General features: G+C 64.7%; 2 protein-coding genes across 5 annotated transcripts; both read right to left on the bottom strand.

The window, feature by feature from the left end:
* Window positions 1–991: 991 nt before the first annotated feature.
* On the bottom strand, window positions 992–10,911 carry LOC137673393 (uncharacterized). Its single transcript, XM_068418146.1, has 9 exons — window positions 10,828–10,911; window positions 9,633–9,691; window positions 9,336–9,472; window positions 7,652–7,793; window positions 7,297–7,491; window positions 5,680–6,084; window positions 5,319–5,519; window positions 3,395–3,535; window positions 992–1,549 (listed from the first exon to the last, which is right to left on the bottom strand). Exons 1-9 carry the CDS (start codon window positions 10,909–10,911, stop codon window positions 1,345–1,347), a joined length of 1,569 nt encoding a protein of 522 aa, XP_068274247.1. The 3' UTR covers window positions 992–1,344.
* Window positions 7,411–18,280, bottom strand: LOC137673472 (leucine-rich repeat-containing protein 59-like). 4 transcript variants are annotated; one of them, XM_068418289.1, is made up of 5 exons: window positions 18,214–18,280; window positions 13,326–13,462; window positions 9,633–11,452; window positions 7,652–9,472; window positions 7,411–7,491 (listed from the first exon to the last, which is right to left on the bottom strand). In XM_068418289.1, exons 1-3 carry the CDS (start codon window positions 18,253–18,255, stop codon window positions 11,251–11,253), a joined length of 381 nt encoding a protein of 126 aa, XP_068274390.1. In that variant the 5' UTR covers window positions 18,256–18,280; the 3' UTR covers window positions 7,411–7,491; window positions 7,652–9,472; window positions 9,633–11,250. The 4 variants fall into 4 exon arrangements, with proteins under 4 accessions (XP_068274390.1, XP_068274393.1, XP_068274392.1 ...); XM_068418292.1 differs by lacking the exon at window positions 18,214–18,280 and adding an exon at window positions 14,816–14,914; XM_068418291.1 differs by having other exon boundaries at window positions 7,421–7,491; window positions 9,336–9,472.
* Between the last annotated feature and the right edge of the window lie 31 nt (window positions 18,281–18,311).

Here is an 18,311-nt window from a genome sequence, read left to right as displayed (position 1 = left end):
CTGCCAGCGGAGCAAAAGGCTCCCAGACCCGGACCCTGATTACAGGCGGGTCGACACCCAGGAAGCCACAGAGCTCGGCCTTCCCCCGCAGCAACAGGAACGAGACTCGACAGCCAGGCGGTGGAGCTTCACGGCCAAAGGCCGGGGGGGCCGCGGCCCCAGCCCCGAGCACAGGGGGGGCACCCGCCCGGCCCCCCACACCCTGGCCCCAACGCCTCTGAAAGGCCGGGGCCAGAGCGACCCGCCTGATTACAGGGGGTCCCCTCCAAGCACCTCCCGCCGAGCGCGGGGGACGCGCACAGCCCCGCTTACGGGGCGCTCCGCCTCGCCTCGGCCCTCCCAACCAGCCCCACGGAGCCCGAGGCTCCGGCCTGCGCCCCACTTACGGGCCGGCCCTCCTGGCTGCAGCACACCACCACCACCACCACCGCGTCTTCAGGAGCCCAGGGAGCGACCTCGACCCCAACCGCGGGGAGGTCACCCCGGCCAAAAGCGGCGCCAAAACAGCACTTCCTCAACCTGCACCCTTCTAAAGGGCCAGGGAGGGCTCGTTCCTGGGGGCTGGCTAGAGCAGCCTCCCCAGCCCTGCTTACAGGGACCTGGGGCTGCTCCTGGGGACAGAGGGCTCCACGGCTCGTGACACACGCTGGCAGGGCGCCAGCGGGACGGGCAGCCACGCAGGCAGAGACCCAGGCCCTGGCTACAGGCGGGTCGCGTTGCCCACGCTACGACTAAGCGGCTTCGCTCCGTCCTGGGAAAGGAGGGGCAAAGCCCGGGCTCCCCCTCCGCTCGCGGCCTCCGAGGGGACCCCCTGTTGCTGCGCAGAGCCCCTCTTTCCCTCCTGGGAAGCCTAAGCTAAGCTAAGCTAAGCTAAGCTGCAGCGATTTTAAGGGGGACCTAAAGGACACGCTCGCTCGCTCACTCGCACCGACACGGACAGGGGCACACGCACACCGCTTCCCAGAAGAGGGAGCGGCTCCGCGCAGCCACCGTCTGGGGAGCCATCCCTACCGCCGAGCAGGAGAGCAGAGCCTCAGACCCGCCCCCGGGGCTGCGTGGACACCACAGGGGCCTCTCAACACGCCAAGGGGCAAATGCCGTGACACGCCCCGACTCCGGGGGTCACGCTGGCCAGGCCGCCAGCAGGCAGAAAGCCGCCGGGGCTGGGGAAACAGCCCTCCCCTGCTTACAGGGGGGGCTCGGGGTCCAGCGAGCTCCGTTTCCCCCCTCGGGTGCGGAGACGGCGGCGCTCACCCTCCTTACAGGGTCGCCCCACTCTCCGGGCAGCCAACGGAGCAAGACGGCAAAAGGCCGACGACAGCAAAAGCAAAGACCGAGCCCTGCTTACAGGGAGGTCGCCCAGCGCAAAGCCAGCCGGGGCACCCCAAAGGTGCCCGCCGCGCTCTCACGTGACCGCGAGGTGCCTTTGCCCAGAGCGCCGCTCTCGTGCCCGCTCTTCAGCCCGCCGCCGCCGCCGCTCCTCTTCTCGCTCGCTCTTGCCTCGCCGTTCCACACGACGCCTTTCTTCTTCTTTCTTCTCTGCTGGCGGCTGCCGAGGAAGGAGAACAACACAGTGAGGCCTCGGAAGCGCCAACTCCTCCGCCTCGAGGAAACGGGGACCCCGACCCCACCCCTGAGGGAGCTCCTCCCCAGGGCACCGCCCGCCGAGCCCCCACCTCCACCAAACCCTCCTACTTCAGCTCCTCTCACCACAGCGACGCGCAGCAGACGTCCCGCCGGGGCCGGAGCCGGGCCCGCAGCCGGGCGCCCTGGGCAAACGGAGCTGGGCATGCAAAGCGGCGGCCAAAGAGGCTGCGCCCCTGCTTACAGGGGGCTCGAGCCGCCGCCTGGACTGCAAAGCGCCCGGGACTGGCCGGGCCCTGACTTACAGGGCAGCCCTGGTCCCAAAGGCCCGCGGAGGCTCCTTCTCTCCGCTTCAGGGGCACCCTGACCCGCACCCCGCTAACGGGGCCGGTCGCCCCACACAGGCTGCCAGCGGAGCAAAAGGCTCCCAGACCCGGACCCTGATTACAGGCGGGTCGACACCCAGGAAGCCACAGAGCTCGGCCTTCCCCCGCAGCAACAGGAACGAGACTCGACAGCCAGGCGGTGGAGCTTCACGGCCAAAGGCCGGGGGGGCCGCGGCCCCAGCCCCGAGCACAGGGGGGGCACCCGCCCGGCCCCCCACACCCTGGCCCCAACGCCTCTGAAAGGCCGGGGCCAGAGCGACCCGCCTGATTACAGGGGGTCCCCTCCAAGCACCTCCCGCCGAGCGCGGGGGACGCGCACAGCCCCGCTTACGGGGCGCTCCGCCTCGCCTCGGCCCTCCCAACCAGCCCCACGGAGCCCGAGGCTCCGGCCTGCGCCCCACTTACGGGCCGGCCCTCCTGGCTGCAGCACACCACCACCACCACCACCACGTCTTCAGGAGCCCAGGGAGCGACCTCGACCCCAACCGCGGGGAGGTCACCCCGGCCAAAAGCGGCGCCAAAACAGCACTTCCTCAACCTGCACCCTTCTAAAGGGCCAGGGAGGGCTCGTTCCTGGGGGCTGGCTAGAGCAGCCTCCCCAGCCCTGCTTACAGGGACCTGGGGCTGCTCCTGGGGACAGAGGGCTCCACGGCTCGTGACACACGCTGGCAGGGCGCCAGCGGGACGGGCAGCCACGCAGGCAGAGACCCAGGCCCTGGCTACAGGCGGGTCGCGTTGCCCACGCTACGACTAAGCGGCTTCGCTCCGTCCTGGGAAAGGAGGGGCAAAGCCCGGGCTCCCCCTCCGCTCGCGGCCTCCGAGGGGACCCCCTGTTGCTGCGCAGAGCCCCTCTTTCCCTCCTGGGAAGCCTAAGCTAAGCTAAGCTAAGCTGCAGCGATTTTAAGGGGGACCTAAAGGACACGCTCGCTCGCTCACTCGCACCGACACGGACAGGGGCACACGCACACCGCTTCCCAGAAGAGGGAGCGAGCTCCGCGCAGCCACCGTCTGGGGAGCCATCCCTACCGCCGAGCAGGAGAGCAGAGCCTCAGACCCGCCCCCGGGGCTGCGTGGACACCACAGGGGCCTCTCAACACGCCAAGGGGCAAATGCCGTGACACGCCCCGACTCCGGGGGTCACGCTGGCCAGGCCGCCAGCAGGCAGAAAGCCGCCGGGGCTGGGGAAACAGCCCTCCCCTGCTTACAGGGGGGGCTCGGGGTCCAGCGAGCTCCGTTTCCCCCCTCGGGTGCGGAGACGGCGGCGCTCACCCTCCTTACAGGGTCGCCCCACTCTCCGGGCCGCCAACGGAGCAAGACGGCAAAAGGCCGACGACAGCAAAAGCAAAGACCGAGCCCTGCTTACAGGGAGGTCGCCCAGCGCAAAGCCAGCCGGGGCACCCCAAAGGTGCCCGCCGCGCTCTCACGTGACCGCGAGGTGCCTTTGCCCAGAGCGCCGCTCTCGTGCCCGCTCTTCAGCCCTGCCGCCGCCGCCGCTCCTCTTCTCGCTCGCTCTTGCCTCGCCGTTCCACACGACGCCTTTCTTCTTCTTTCTTCTCTGCTGGCGGCTGCCGAGGAAGGAGAACAACACAGTGAGGCCTCGGAAGCGCCAACTCCTCCGCCTCGAGGAAACGGGGACCCCGACCCCACCCTGAGGGAGCTCCTCCCCAGGGCACCGCCCGCCGAGCCCCCACCTCCACCACACCCTCCTACTTCAGCTCCTCTCACCACAGCGACGCGCAGCAGACGTCCCGCCGGGGCCGGAGCCGGGCCCGCAGCCGGGCGCCCTGGGCAAACGGAGCTGGGCATGCAAAGCGGCGGCCAAAGAGGCTGCGCCCCTGCTTACAGGGGGCTCGAGCCGCCGCCTGGACTGCAAAGCGCCCGGGACTGGCCGGGCCCTGACTTACAGGGCAGCCCTGGTCCCAAAGGCCCGCGGAGGCTCCTTCTCTCCGCTTCAGGGGCACCCTGACCCGCACCCCGCTAACGGGGCCGGTCGCCCCACACAGGCTGCCAGCGGAGCAAAAGGCTCCCAGACCCGGACCCTGATTACAGGCGGGTCGACACCCAGGAAGCCACAGAGCTCGGCCTTCCCCCGCAGCAACAGGAACGAGACTCGACAGCCAGGCGGTGGAGCTTCACGGCCAAAGGCCGGGGGGGCCGCGGCCCCAGCCCCGAGCACAGGGGGGGCACCCGCCCGGCCCCCCACACCCTGGCCCCAACGCCTCTGAAAGGCCGGGGCCAGAGCGACCCGCCTGATTACAGGGGGTCCCCTCCAAGCACCTCCCGCCGAGCGCGGGGGACGCGCACAGCCCCGCTTACGGGGCGCTCCGCCTCGCCTCGGCCCTCCCAACCAGCCCCACGGAGCCCGAGGCTCCGGCCTGCGCCCCACTTACGGGCCGGCCCTCCTGGCTGCAGCACACCACCACCACCACCACCACGTCTTCAGGAGCCCAGGGAGCGACCTCGACCCCAACCGCGGGGAGGTCACCCCGGCCAAAAGCGGCGCCAAAACAGCACTTCCTCAACCTGCACCCTTCTAAAGGGCCAGGGAGGGCTCGTTCCTGGGGGCTGGCTAGAGCAGCCTCCCCAGCCCTGCTTACAGGGACCTGGGGCTGCTCCTGGGGACAGAGGGCTCCACGGCTCGTGACACACGCTGGCAGGGCGCCAGCGGGACGGGCAGCCACGCAGGCAGAGACCCAGGCCCTGGCTACAGGCGGGTCGCGTTGCCCACGCTACGACTAAGCGGCTTCGCTCCGTCCTGGGAAAGGAGGGGCAAAGCCCGGGCTCCCCCTCCGCTCGCGGCCTCCGAGGGGACCCCCTGTTGCTGCGCAGAGCCCCTCTTTCCCTCCTGGGAAGCCTAAGCTAAGCTAAGCTAAGCTGCAGCGATTTTAAGGGGGACCTAAAGGACACGCTCGCTCGCTCACTCGCACCGACACGGACAGGGGCACACGCACACCGCTTCCCAGAAGAGGGAGCGAGCTCCGCGCAGCCACCGTCTGGGGAGCCATCCCTACCGCCGAGCAGGAGAGCAGAGCCTCAGACCCGCCCCCGGGGCTGCGTGGACACCACAGGGGCCTCTCAACACGCCAAGGGGCAAATGCCGTGACACGCCCCGACTCCGGGGGTCACGCTGGCCAGGCCGCCAGCAGGCAGAAAGCCGCCGGGGCTGGGGAAACAGCCCTCCCCTGCTTACAGGGGGGGCTCGGGGTCCAGCGAGCTCCGTTTCCCCCCTCGGGTGCGGAGACGGCGGCGCTCACCCTCCTTACAGGGTCGCCCCACTCTCCGGGCAGCCGACGGAGCAAGACGGCAAAAGGCCGACGACAGCAAAAGCAAAGACCGAGCCCTGCTTACAGGGAGGTCGCCCAGCGCAAAGCCAGCCGGGGCACCCCAAAGGTGCCCGCCGCGCTCTCACGTGACCGCGAGGTGCCTTTGCCCAGAGCGCCGCTCTCGTGCCCGCTCTTCAGCCCGCCGCCGCCGCCGCTCCTCTTCTCGCTCGCTCTTGCCTCGCCGTTCCACACGACGCCTTTCTTCTTCTTTCTTCTCTGCTGGCGGCTGCCGAGGAAGGAGAACAACACAGTGAGGCCTCGGAAGCGCCAACTCCTCCGCCTCGAGGAAACGGGGACCCCGACCCCACCCCGAGGGAGCTCCTCCCCAGGGCACCGCCCGCCGAGCCCCCACCTCCACCAAACCCTCCTACTTCAGCTCCTCTCACCACAGCGACGCGCAGCAGACGTCCCGCCGGGGCCGGAGCCGGGCCCGCAGCCGGGCGCCCTGGGCAAACGGAGCTGGGCATGCAAAGCGGCGGCCAAAGAGGCTGCGCCCCTGCTTACAGGGGGCTTGAGCCGCCGCCTGGACTGCAAAGCGCCCGGGACTGGCCGGGCCCTGACTTACAGGGCAGCCCTGGTCCCAAAGGCCCGCGGAGGCTCCTTCTCTCCGCTTCAGGGGCACCCTGACCCGCACCCCGCTAACGGGGCCGGTCGCCCCACACAGGCTGCCAGCGGAGCAAAAGGCTCCCAGACCCGGACCCTGATTACAGGCGGGTCGACACCCAGGAAGCCACAGAGCTCGGCCTTCCCCCGCAGCAACAGGAACGAGACTCGACAGCCAGGCGGTGGAGCTTCACGGCCAAAGGCCGGGGGGGCCGCGGCCCCAGCCCCGAGCACAGGGGGGGCACCCGCCCGGCCCCCCACACCCTGGCCCCAACGCCTCTGAAAGGCCGGGGCCAGAGCGACCCGCCTGATTACAGGGGGGCCCCTCCAAGCACCTCCCGCCGAGCGCGGGGGACGCGCACAGCCCCGCTTACGGGGCGCTCCGCCTCGCCTCGGCCCTCCCAACCAGCCCCACGGAGCCCGAGGCTCCGGCCTGCGCCCCACTTACGGGCCGGCCCTCCTGGCTGCAGCACACCACCACCACCACGTCTTCAGGAGCCCAGGGAGCGACCTCGACCCCAACCGCGGGGAGGTCACCCCGGCCAAAAGCAGCGCCAAAACAGCACTTCCTCAACCTGCACCCTTCTAAAGGGCCAGGGAGGGCTCGTTCCTGGGGGCTGGCTAGAGCAGCCTCCCCAGCCCTGCTTACAGGGACCTGGGGCTGCTCCTGGGGACAGAGGGCTCCACGGCTCGTGACACACGCTGGCAGGGCGCCAGCGGGACGGGCAGCCACGCAGGCAGAGACCCAGGCCCTGGCTACAGGCGGGTCGCGTTGCCCACGCTACGACTAAGCGGCTTCGCTCCGTCCTGGGAAAGGAGGGGCAAAGCCCGGGCTCCCCCTCCGCTCGCGGCCTCCGAGGGGACCCCCTGTTGCTGCGCAGAGCCCCTCTTTCCCTCCTGGGAAGCCTAAGCTAAGCTAAGCTAAGCTGCAGCGATTTTAAGGGGGACCTAAAGGACACGCTCGCTCGCTCACTCGCACCGACACGGACAGGGGCACACGCACACCGCTTCCCAGAAGAGGGAGCGAGCTCCGCGCAGCCACCGTCTGGGGAGCCATCCCTACCGCCGAGCAGGAGAGCAGAGCCTCAGACCCGCCCCCGGGGCTGCGTGGACACCACAGGGGCCTCTCAACACGCCAAGGGGCAAATGCCGTGACACGCCCCGACTCCGGGGGTCACGCTGGCCAGGCCGCCAGCAGGCAGAAAGCCGCCGGGGCTGGGGAAACAGCCCTCCCCTGCTTACAGGGGGGGCTCGGGGTCCAGCGAGCTCCGTTTCCCCCCTCGGGTGCGGAGACGGCGGCGCTCACCCTCCTTACAGGGTCGCCCCACTCTCCGGGCAGCCAACGGAGCAAGACGGCAAAAGGCCGACGACAGCAAAAGCAAAGACCGAGCCCTGCTTACAGGGAGGTCGCCCAGCGCAAAGCCAGCCGGGGCACCCCAAAGGTGCCCGCCGCGCTCTCACGTGACCGCGAGGTGCCTTTGCCCAGAGCGCCGCTCTCGTGCCTGCTCTTCAGCCCGCCGCCGCTCCTCTTCTCGCTCGCTCTTGCCTCGCCGTTCCACACGACGCCTTTCTTCTTCTTTCTTCTCTGCTGGCGGCTGCCGAGGAAGGAGAACAACACAGTGAGGCCTCGGAAGCGCCAACTCCTCCGCCTCGAGGAAACGGGGACCCCGACCCCACCCTGAGGGAGCTCCTCCCCAGGGCACCGCCCGCCGAGCCCCCACCTCCACCAAACCCTCCTACTTCAGCTCCTCTCACCACAGCGACGCGCAGCAGACGTCCCGCCGGGGCCGGAGCCGGGCCCGCAGCCGGGCGCCCTGGGCAAACGGAGCTGGGCATGCAAAGCGGCGGCCAAAGAGGCTGCGCCCCTGCTTACAGGGGGCTCGAGCCGCCGCCTGGACTGCAAAGCGCCCGGGACTGGCCGGGCCCTGACTTACAGGGCAGCCCTGGTCCCAAAGGCCCGCGGAGGCTCCTTCTCTCCGCTTCAGGGGCACCCTGACCCGCACCCCGCTAACGGGGCCGGTCGCCCCACACAGGCTGCCAGCGGAGCAAAAGGCTCCCAGACCCGGACCCTGATTACAGGCGGGTCGACACCCAGGAAGCCACAGAGCTCGGCCTTCCCCCGCAGCAACAGGAACGAGACTCGACAGCCAGGCGGTGGAGCTTCACGGCCAAAGGCCGGGGGGGCCGCGGCCCCAGCCCCGAGCACAGGGGGGGCACCCGCCCGGCCCCCCACACCCTGGCCCCAACGCCTCTGAAAGGCCGGGGCCAGAGCGACCCGCCTGATTACAGGGGGGCCCCTCCAAGCACCTCCCGCCGAGCGCGGGGGACGCGCACAGCCCCGCTTACGGGGCGCTCCGCCTCGCCTCGGCCCTCCCAACCAGCCCCACGGAGCCCGAGGCTCCGGCCTGCGCCCCACTTACGGGCCGGCCCTCCTGGCTGCAGCACACCACCACCACCACCACCACGTCTTCAGGAGCCCAGGGAGCGACCTCGACCCCAACCGCGGGGAGGTCACCCCGGCCAAAAGCGGCGCCAAAACAGCACTTCCTCAACCTGCACCCTTCTAAAGGGCCAGGGAGGGCTCGTTCCTGGGGGCTGGCTAGAGCAGCCTCCCCAGCCCTGCTTACAGGGACCTGGGGCTGCTCCTGGGGACAGAGGGCTCCACGGCTCGTGACACACGCTGGCAGGGCGCCAGCGGGACGGGCAGCCACGCAGGCAGAGACCCAGGCCCTGGCTACAGGCGGGTCGCGTTGCCCACGCTACGACTAAGCGGCTTCGCTCCGTCCTGGGAAAGGAGGGGCAAAGCCCGGGCTCCCCCTCCGCTCGCGGCCTCCGAGGGGACCCCCTGTTGCTGCGCAGAGCCCCTCTTTCCCTCCTGGGAAGCCTAAGCTAAGCTAAGCTAAGCTGCAGCGATTTTAAGGGGGACCTAAAGGACACGCTCGCTCGCTCACTCGCACCGACACGGACAGGGGCACACGCACACCGCTTCCCAGAAGAGGGAGCGAGCTCCGCGCAGCCACCGTCTGGGGAGCCATCCCTACCGCCGAGCAGGAGAGCAGAGCCTCAGACCCGCCCCCGGGGCTGCGTGGACACCACAGGGGCCTCTCAACACGCCAAGGGGCAAATGCCGTGACACGCCCCGACTCCGGGGGTCACGCTGGCCAGGCCGCCAGCAGGCAGAAAGCCGCCGGGGCTGGGGAAACAGCCCTCCCCTGCTTACAGGGGGGGCTCGGGGTCCAGCGAGCTCCGTTTCCCCCCTCGGGTGCGGAGACGGCGGCGCTCACCCTCCTTACAGGGTCGCCCCACTCTCCGGGCAGCCGACGGAGCAAGACGGCAAAAGGCCGACGACAGCAAAAGCAAAGACCGAGCCCTGCTTACAGGGAGGTCGCCCAGCGCAAAGCCAGCCGGGGCACCCCAAAGGTGCCCGCCGCGCTCTCACGTGACCGCGAGGTGCCTTTGCCCAGAGCGCCGCTCTCGTGCCCGCTCTTCAGCCCGCCGCCGCCGCTCCTCTTCTCGCTCGCTCTTGCCTCGCCGTTCCACACGACGCCTTTCTTCTTCTTTCTTCTCTGCTGGCGGCTGCCGAGGAAGGAGAACAACACAGTGAGGCCTCGGAAGCGCCAACTCCTCCGCCTCGAGGAAACGGGGACCCCGACCCCACCCCGAGGGAGCTCCTCCCCAGGGCACCGCCCGCCGAGCCCCCACCTCCACCAAACCCTCCTACTTCAGCTCCTCTCACCACAGCGACGCGCAGCAGACGTCCCGCCGGGGCCGGAGCCGGGCCCGCAGCCGGGCGCCCTGGGCAAACGGAGCTGGGCATGCAAAGCGGCGGCCAAAGAGGCTGCGCCCCTGCTTACAGGGGGCTCGAGCCGCCGCCTGGACTGCAAAGCGCCCGGGACTGGCCGGGCCCTGACTTACAGGGCAGCCCTGGTCCCAAAGGCCCGCGGAGGCTCCTTCTCTCCGCTTCAGGGGCACCCTGACCCGCACCCCGCTAACGGGGCCGGTCGCCCCACACAGGCTGCCAGCGGAGCAAAAGGCTCCCAGACCCGGACCCTGATTACAGGCGGGTCGACACCCAGGAAGCCACAGAGCTCGGCCTTCCCCCGCAGCAACAGGAACGAGACTCGACAGCCAGGCGGTGGAGCTTCACGGCCAAAGGCCGGGGGGGCCGCGGCCCCAGCCCCGAGCACAGGGGGGGCACCCGCCCGGCCCCCCACACCCTGGCCCCAACGCCTCTGAAAGGCCGGGGCCAGAGCGACCCGCCTGATTACAGGGGGGCCCCTCCAAGCACCTCCCGCCGAGCGCGGGGGACGCACACAGCCCCGCTTACGGGGCACTCCGCCTCGCCTCGGCCCTCCCAACCAGCCCCACGGAGCCCGAGGCTCCGGCCTGCGCCCCACTTACGGGCCGGCCCTCCTGGCTGCAGCACACCACCACCACCACGTCTTCAGGAGCCCAGGGAGCGACCTCGACCCCAACCGCGGGGAGGTCACCCCGGCCAAAAGCGGCGCCAAAACAGCACTTCCTCAACCTGCACCCTTCTAAAGGGCCAGGGAGGGCTCGTTCCTGGGGGCTGGCTAGAGCAGCCTCCCCAGCCCTGCTTACAGGGACCTGGGGCTGCTCCTGGGGACAGAGGGCTCCACGGCTCGTGACACACGCTGGCAGGGCGCCAGCGGGACGGGCAGCCACGCAGGCAGAGACCCAGGCCCTGGCTACAGGCGGGTCGCGTTGCCCACGCTACGACTAAGCGGCTTCGCTCCGTCCTGGGAAAGGAGGGGCAAAGCCCGGGCTCCCCCTCCGCTCGCGGCCTCCGAGGGGACCCCCTGTTGCTGCGCAGAGCCCCTCTTTCCCTCCTGGGAAGCCTAAGCTAAGCTAAGCTAAGCTAAGCTGCAGCGATTTTAAGGGGGACCTAAAGGACACGCTCGCTCGCTCACTCGCACCGACACGGACAGGGGCACACGCACACCGCTTCCCAGAAGAGGGAGCGAGCTCCGCGCAGCCACCGTCTGGGGAGCCATCCCTACCGCCGAGCAGGAGAGCAGAGCCTCAGACCCGCCCCCGGGGCTGCGTGGACACCACAGGGGCCTCTCAACACGCCAAGGGGCAAATGCCGTGACACGCCCCGACTCCGGGGGTCACGCTGGCCAGGCCGCCAGCAGGCAGAAAGCCGCCAGGGCTGGGGAAACAGCCCTCCCCTGCTTACAGGGGGGGCTCGGGGTCCAGCGAGCTCCGTTTCCCCCCTCGGGTGCGGAGACGGCGGCGCTCACCCTCCTTACAGGGTCGCCCCACTCTCCGGGCAGCCAACGGAGCAAGACGGCAAAAGGCCGACGACAGCAAAAGCAAAGACCGAGCCCTGCTTACAGGGAGGTCGCCCAGCGCAAAGCCAGCCGGGGCACCCCAAAGGTGCCCGCCGCGCTCTCACGTGACCGCGAGGTGCCTTTGCCCAGAGCGCCGCTCTCGTGCCCGCTCTTCAGCCTGCTGCCGCCGCTCCTCTTCTCGCTCGCTCTTGCCTCGCCGTTCCACACGACGCCTTTCTTCTTCTTTCTTCTCTGCTGGCGGCTGCCGAGGAAGGAGAACAACACAGTGAGGCCTCGGAAGCGCCAACTCCTCCGCCTCGAGGAAACGGGGACCCCGACCCCACCCCGAGGGAGCTCCTCCCCAGGGCACCGCCCACCGAGCCCCCACCTCCACCAAACCCTCCTACTTCAGCTCCTCTCACCACAGCGACGCGCAGCAGACGTCCCGCCGGGGCCGGAGCCGGGCCCGCAGCCGGGCGCCCTGGGCAAACGGAGCTGGGCATGCAAAGCGGCGGCCAAAGAGGCTGCGCCCCTGCTTACAGGGGGCTCGAGCCGCCGCCTGGACTGCAAAGCGCCCGGGACTGGCCGGGCCCTGACTTACAGGGCAGCCCTGGTCCCAAAGGCCCGCGGAGGCTCCTTCTCTCCGCTTCAGGGGCACCCTGACCCGCACCCCGCTAACGGGGCCGGTCGCCCCACACAGGCTGCCAGCGGAGCAAAAGGCTCCCAGACCCGGACCCTGATTACAGGCGGGTCGACACCCAGGAAGCCACAGAGCTCGGCCTTCCCCCGCAGCAACAGGAACGAGACTCGACAGCCAGGCGGTGGAGCTTCACGGCCAAAGGCCGGGGGGGCCGCGGCCCCAGCCCCGAGCACAGGGGGGGCACCCGCCCGGCCCCCCACACCCTGGCCCCAACGCCTCTGAAAGGCCGGGGCCAGAGCGACCCGCCTGATTACAGGGGGGCCCCTCCAAGCACCTCCCGCCGAGCGCGGGGGACGCGCACAGCCCCGCTTACGGGGCGCTCCGCCTCGCCTCGGCCCTCCCAACCAGCCCCACGGAGCCCGAGGCTCCGGCCTGCGCCCCACTTACGGGCCGGCCCTCCTGGCTGCAGCACACCACCACCACCACCACCACGTCTTCAGGAGCCCAGGGAGCGACCTCGACCCCAACCGCGGGGAGGTCACCCCGGCCAAAAGCGGCGCCAAAACAGCACTTCCTCAACCTGCACCCTTCTAAAGGGCCAGGGAGGGCTCGTTCCTGGGGGCTGGCTAGAGCAGCCTCCCCAGCCCTGCTTACAGGGACCTGGGGCTGCTCCTGGGGACAGAGGGCTCCACGGCTCGTGACACACGCTGGCAGGGCGCCAGCGGGACGGGCAGCCACGCAGGCAGAGACCCAGGCCCTGGCTACAGGCGGGTCGCGTTGCCCACGCTACGACTAAGCGGCTTCGCTCCGTCCTGGGAAAGGAGGGGCAAAGCCCGGGCTCCCCCTCCGCTCGCGGCCTCCGAGGGGACCCCCTGTTGCTGTGCAGAGCCCCTCTTTCCCTCCTGGGAAGTTTAGGCTAAGTACGCTGCAGCAATATTAACACTGGCCTAAACAAGCAGCTCATTCACTCGCTCACATGGATGCAGACACACACACACACACATACAGGGACAAGGAGAACTTCCCAGAAGAGGGAGCAAGCTCTGCGCAGCCACTGTGTGGGGAGCCATCCCTACCGCCGAGCAGGAGAGCAGAGCCTCAGACCCGCCCCCGGGGCTGCGTGGACACCACAGGGGCCTCTCAACACGCCAAGGGGCTTCACGGGGGGCCAAGGGGCAAATGCCGTGACGCGCCCCGACTCCGGGGGGTCACGCTGGCCAGGCCGCCAGCAGGCAGAAAGCCGCCGGGGCTGGGGAAACAGCCCTCCCCTGCTTACAGGGGGGGCTCGGGGTCCAGCGAGCTCCGTTTCCCCCCTCGGGTGCGGAGACGGCGGCGCTCACCCTCCTTACAGGGTCGCCCCAGTCTCCGGGCAGCCAATGGAGCAAGACGGCAAAAGGCCGACGACAGCAAAAGCAAAGACCAAGCCCTGGTTACAGGGAGGTCGCCCAGCGCAAAGCCAGCCGGGGCACCCCAAAGGTGCCCGCCGCGCTCTCACGTGACCGCGAGGTGCCTTTGCCCAGAGCGCCGCTCTCGTGCCCGCTCTTCAGCCTGCTGCCGCCGCTCCTCTTCTCGCTCGCTCTTGCCTCGCCGTTCCACACGACGCCTTTCTTCTTCTTTCTTCTCTGCTGGTGGCTGCCGAGGAAGGAGAACAACACAGTGAGGCCTCGGAAGCACCAGCTGCCAATTGCTGTTCCTATAGAAGGACTGCCTGTTCCAGCACCGCTCCTTTCATTGTGTGTTCCCTCTTTAACCCATATGAAGGGCAATTTTTGCTTCCTGCATCCTCCTCTCCTTTTTTTCCCAGTCCCATTCTCTCTCTCTCTCCACCCCTCCAGCTCATTTACTGCAGGAAAAACTCTTGCTGAAATCACCATCAAGTACTGGTTGATCCTTCTCCCTTCCTCCAAGAAGTTTATGTCCATGAATTTCTGCTGAACTTATGATTCAGAACTCTATATAATGTAAAATAACATTGCTAAGTTATCATTTTGAGTCAATCCCAATGAGAATGATTTGTTTTCATTAAAATCCCTCTCCGTGACCCTCTTTTCATCCCTCCTGCACCTTAGTGCTTAGAACCAACACAACTACACAAATCCAGTATGCTCATTCATCATGGCCTGCAAAAATAATCCTTTCTGTTACTTTCAGCACGTTGCAACATTGTAGTTTCTCCCACAAGAATGCTGCTAATGTCTGCCGTAAAGTACCTCAGATGTTGCCCTCGAACATGTTCACCCCATCCTAATTATCCTCAATATTACTCTGATAAATGATGGAGTTCTCCCTATCCTCTCAGTTACCTCAAACTTGCCTCTCAAAAATACTGTTTCTGTCCCCCTTAAGAAACTTAAGCTTTTCCTTCAATAATGCTTACCCTGTCCATTTTGAGGTTCCTCAGATTTTCCTACAAAATTGCTTGTTTCATCACCTCTAAATTACCTGAGCTTTTCAGCTAAAAATGTCACCTCTGCCCCCTCTAAGTTATCCCAGGTTTTCTGTTAAAAATCCTTCCTCCTTCTTGTCTGAGTTACACCAGACTTTCCCTCAGAAAAGCTCATTTTTTCCCCTCTAAACTACCCCAGATTGACCCCTCCAAAAATGGTCTTTTTAAAAATCTAAATTACCTCAAGTTTTCTATCAAAAGTCACCTCTATCCCCCTCAACTTACCTCAGCTTTTCCCTCCGAAATCTTCCATCAAAAATGTCACCTCTATCCCCCACAACTTACCTCAGCTTTTCTCTCCAAAATGTTCATTTTGTCCCCTATAGATTACCTCACGTTTTACCCACAAAACATCCCCTCTCTGGCCCTGCTAAGTGACTTCAGCTTTCTCCCCTGTAAAGCTCACACTGTCCCCGCCGAACAAAGTTTCAGCTTGTCCCTCAGAAATTCCACCGGAACACCGTGCTGTCCTCCGAGGCAGCTGCCCACTACAACCTCCCCCAGCCCAAATTCTGCCCCGGAGCCACCCCAAGACCCACCATCAAGCCCCGCAAAGCGCACCCGGGCGTGGCTGCCGTCCCTCTCTCACTGAAGGGCGCAGCAGGGCGGCCATCGCCGCTTTAAACTCGGCGCCGCCGGCGGCTGACGGGCGCCGAGCGGCGGGAAAGGCGCGCGACCCGCCGCGCGCCAGAGAGAGGGCGGGAAGGCGTGAGGGAGGGAGGCGCCCGCCAGCGGCGGGAAAGCGCCGTGCACCCGTCAGCGGCGGGAAAGCGCCGCCACCTCGGTGACCCTCAGGATACTCACAGCCCCCTCAGCGACATGGGCGGCCCCCACCACCCCCTCGGTGACCCTCAGGACACTCACAGCCCCCTCAGCGACATGGTGGGCACACGCCACCCCCTCGGTGACCCTCAGGACACTCACAGCCCCCTCAGCGACATGGTGGGCACACACCGCCCCCTCGGTGACCCTCAGGACACTCACAGCCCCCTCAGCGACATGGGGGGCACACGCCAACACCTTGGTGATCGTCGGGACGCTCACAGCCCCCTCAGCGACATGGGAGGCACCCGCCGCCCCCTCGGTGACCCTCAGGACACTCACAGCCCCCTCAGCGACATGGGGGGCACACGCCAACACCTTGGTGACCGTCGGGATGCTCACAGCCCCCTCAGCGACATGGGGGGCACCCCACTGGCTCTCCTGCCCAGAACTGCTCTGCACCCGTGCCGTAACTTCTCTCCAGAAGGCCGCACTGCCTGCCAGATCTCTCCTCCTGCACATCGTCTGTCCCTGCTTTGTCCCCCAGTGCTGTCACACCTGCATGATCTCTTCCCCCACCAGGATCACAGCAACAGCACCTCTCACCTCCTTTCCACCTGCCCTTCCTAGCTAGACATCGGTGGAGTCCCTCTGTTTTGCTCCAGCCAGCCCATGGGCTACCCCAGAGCCCAGCTTTCACAAGAGGCCCTCTCATTTCCTTTATTTTTTTTTAAAGGACACAAACCAAGCATTATGTGCTCTGATGTGATTTCCCCAAGTTTTGAACCACATGCACTCACTTCAGATGATTTTTACGTAAACACATTCATTTTAATCTTTTCCACATTCATACTGCTGTTTTCCCAGAACAAACGCTTTGGCAGTATCATTCCTCTGTGAGTAATAATTCCAGAGGGAGTATGCTACTTTGCACTGGAATGTGTGGTCAGAAAGAGCTAGAAAAGTTAAGAAAATAAGGCTGGTTCCCTATGCATTTGTAAACTTCTTTTTCTTATTTTTCCACCTGCACACAGGTTCTCATCATTGGCAGGAAAACCTACATTTTCCTTTAAACAAAGCCCTGTGGGTTTATCTCCCAGGGATCCTGTCCTACCTGACTGGGCAACTACTGCAGTCATTTTGAGAGGTGAGGGAAAACTGCCAGAGACAAATGCCAGCAACCTTGAGTCAGCAGAGGCACCAAGGATAAGTGATTTCTGCCTGTAAAACTTACTCAGGACTCTCTAACACCACAGGGCTAGCTGCTGGCCATACCCTTCAGCTTGCTCAGGTAGCTACAGAAGGGAAAACTTTGAGCACTGTGTCAGTGTACTTCAAATACCCAGGTGGCTTCCCTTCAGAGTTCCCTACTTCTTCATCTCTTGGCATGGCAGGTGGGAAAAAGGATTGCACAGAGTTTTGAAGACCAGACTGACAACAGCAGGCAAAGTGCAGGCCAGGATTTATTGCAGCCTTGTATGTGAGGTGGTGAGCTATCTAGTGATGTCAGCTCCAGGGGACTTGAGACTTCATTTTCCAATACCCCCAAGCCTCAAGAACCACCTCTGAGCAAGGCAAAGCAGGACCCCCACAGCTGATTCAGTAAGTATCTTCTCTAAAGAGTCTTGGCACTCTTATGAGTTAAAGAGCTGATGTTTAGTGGAACTGGAGGCTCACATCCAGGCCTTAGGTGCCTACTACCAGGTTGGAGATACTGTGACAACATAAAATGCTGAATCAGTGCAAGTTCACTCTGCTGATTCAGTTGTGTTCCAGTATTTTATTTGAAGGAGGAAGCTTTGTCCTAGCAGGTTTATGCCAGATGGGCTATCATCTGTGCTCTTGCAGCTGACACAGCCAGCACAAACAGCTCTGCATGTGCCAGCAAATGGGACTAAAATATGTTTATTCATTGATCAGGGTAACACCTTCATTGCCAGGTGGATCCACTACTAATCAATGCAAACCAGAAGCCTGCTACAGCTGTACTCTAAAAAGGTACTAGAAACTTTATTGAAAGGGAACAGCTTTATAGCAAGCAATACACAGATACTAGCAGTAACATGCAATGCCAGGTCTAGCAGAGCAGCTGTCTCCAGTTGTTTTTCTAGGCTTTTCATGGCATTATTTTGTGCCCACTGTGCCCCACAAGACACACCTGTGCCTGCAGAAGTTGAAAAGGCCTTTGGCTAGGCAGGCTGCCCAGAAAGCTCCCAGCCCATGTTCCAGGGCAGACCAGGACCAGCCTCCTACCTGCCATTCAGCACTGGGAGCCCCATACATCTTAATCATCACTCAGGAAGGGGTGGCACAGGCAACACAGGCCCAACACCCAGCAGAGAGTTCCTAGGAAGGCAGGCAGCTCAGCCCCCAGGGCCAAACCACTTGGGAAAGTTATACAAGTGTTTACCCCAGAGTAAGCACCCTGACAAGTGGCCTAAATAAAGCCAAACCAAGCTACTAACACAGGCTCAACCTCACTGTTACAAAATGCCTCCTCCCCACTCCTAGATTAGACTCTGCATCCCCCAGGACCATTTGTATTGTCTGACAAATCCGGTCCAGAGAGCAGGCCACCAGCATACCACACAAACTCAGTACAGCTGCCCCTCCAGCCTCACCAAGCAAGGAGGAGATTTATCATCATGGTCTGTTGCTATGTTAAGGTACAGGGCAGACCAGCCTCCCTTCAGCAATCCCTTAGCCTTCCCCAAGGCCCCCAAAGATCTCCCAAGCTAGAAAAGGAGGACAGGACTCTGCAAAAAGGTCCCAAAGCCATTCTTGAACAGTGATTCTCTACTGCCTTTTTAAAGCACCCACATTTCCCCAGGCACCAAGCCATCTGTTTCTCAACAGCAGGCACCACACCACCCAGGCTGAGCTAAGCCTAAAGCACATTCCCATTGTACTCTTCTAGGAGCTACCTCACTTTGCTGCTCAGGCACTGCTCCCACAGGCATTACAACACTTCCAGGACCACTCAGCCTCACTAGCTCTCCCTCACTGTTGTATAATTGTTAACTCAGAGCTAGAAAAACTTAATGAATATCCTATCCACCCTAAGTAACTACTTAAATAAAACATAAGTGGATTTATGAAGAACACAACCCCAAAAGATACTTCAGAAATTTTTACTGTTTCTAAAAACATTTACACCCAACCAGTAACCAAATACCTGTATCTGCCTGGTTTTCTCTGAAGCTTTAATCCTGAACATAGTGAGGGCCCTTCCAGCACCTCTCAGCTCCCTCACACCAGACTGCAGCACAAACA

The sequence above is a fragment of the Nyctibius grandis genome, chromosome 25, assembly GCF_013368605.1.
Source record: "Nyctibius grandis isolate bNycGra1 chromosome 25, bNycGra1.pri, whole genome shotgun sequence".
NCBI lineage: Eukaryota > Metazoa > Chordata > Aves > Nyctibiiformes > Nyctibiidae > Nyctibius > Nyctibius grandis.
Note: the sequence above shows the minus strand (reverse complement) of the source record. Positions and strands in the feature narration are given on the sequence as shown.

Excerpts from the sequence above, each read along its gene's own strand:
- LOC137673393 (XM_068418146.1), bottom strand. The coding sequence starts at position 10,911 with ATGGCTCCCCAGACGGTGGCTGCGCGGAGCTCGCTCCCTCTTCTGGGA. Across the intron at positions 9,692-10,827 it reads CCCTGTCCGTGTCGGTGCGA|GGCGCCCGGCTGCGGGCCCG; the intron begins GTGAGCGAGCGA and ends CCGTTTGCCCAG. Across the intron at positions 7,794-9,335 it reads CAAAGGCACCTCGCGGTCAC|TCCAGGCGGCGGCTCGAGCC; the intron begins GTGAGAGCGCGG and ends GGCGCTTTGCAG.
- LOC137673472 (XM_068418289.1), bottom strand. The coding sequence starts at position 18,255 with ATGTTCAGGATTAAAGCTTCAGAGAAAACCAGGCAGATACAG. Across the intron at positions 13,463-18,213 it reads AGAAAACCAGGCAGATACAG|CCACCAGCAGAGAAGAAAGA; the intron begins GTATTTGGTTAC and ends CTTCCTCGGCAG. Across the intron at positions 11,453-13,325 it reads CAAAGGCACCTCGCGGTCAC|CCGCCAGCAGAGAAGAAAGA; the intron begins GTGAGAGCGCGG and ends CTTCCTCGGCAG.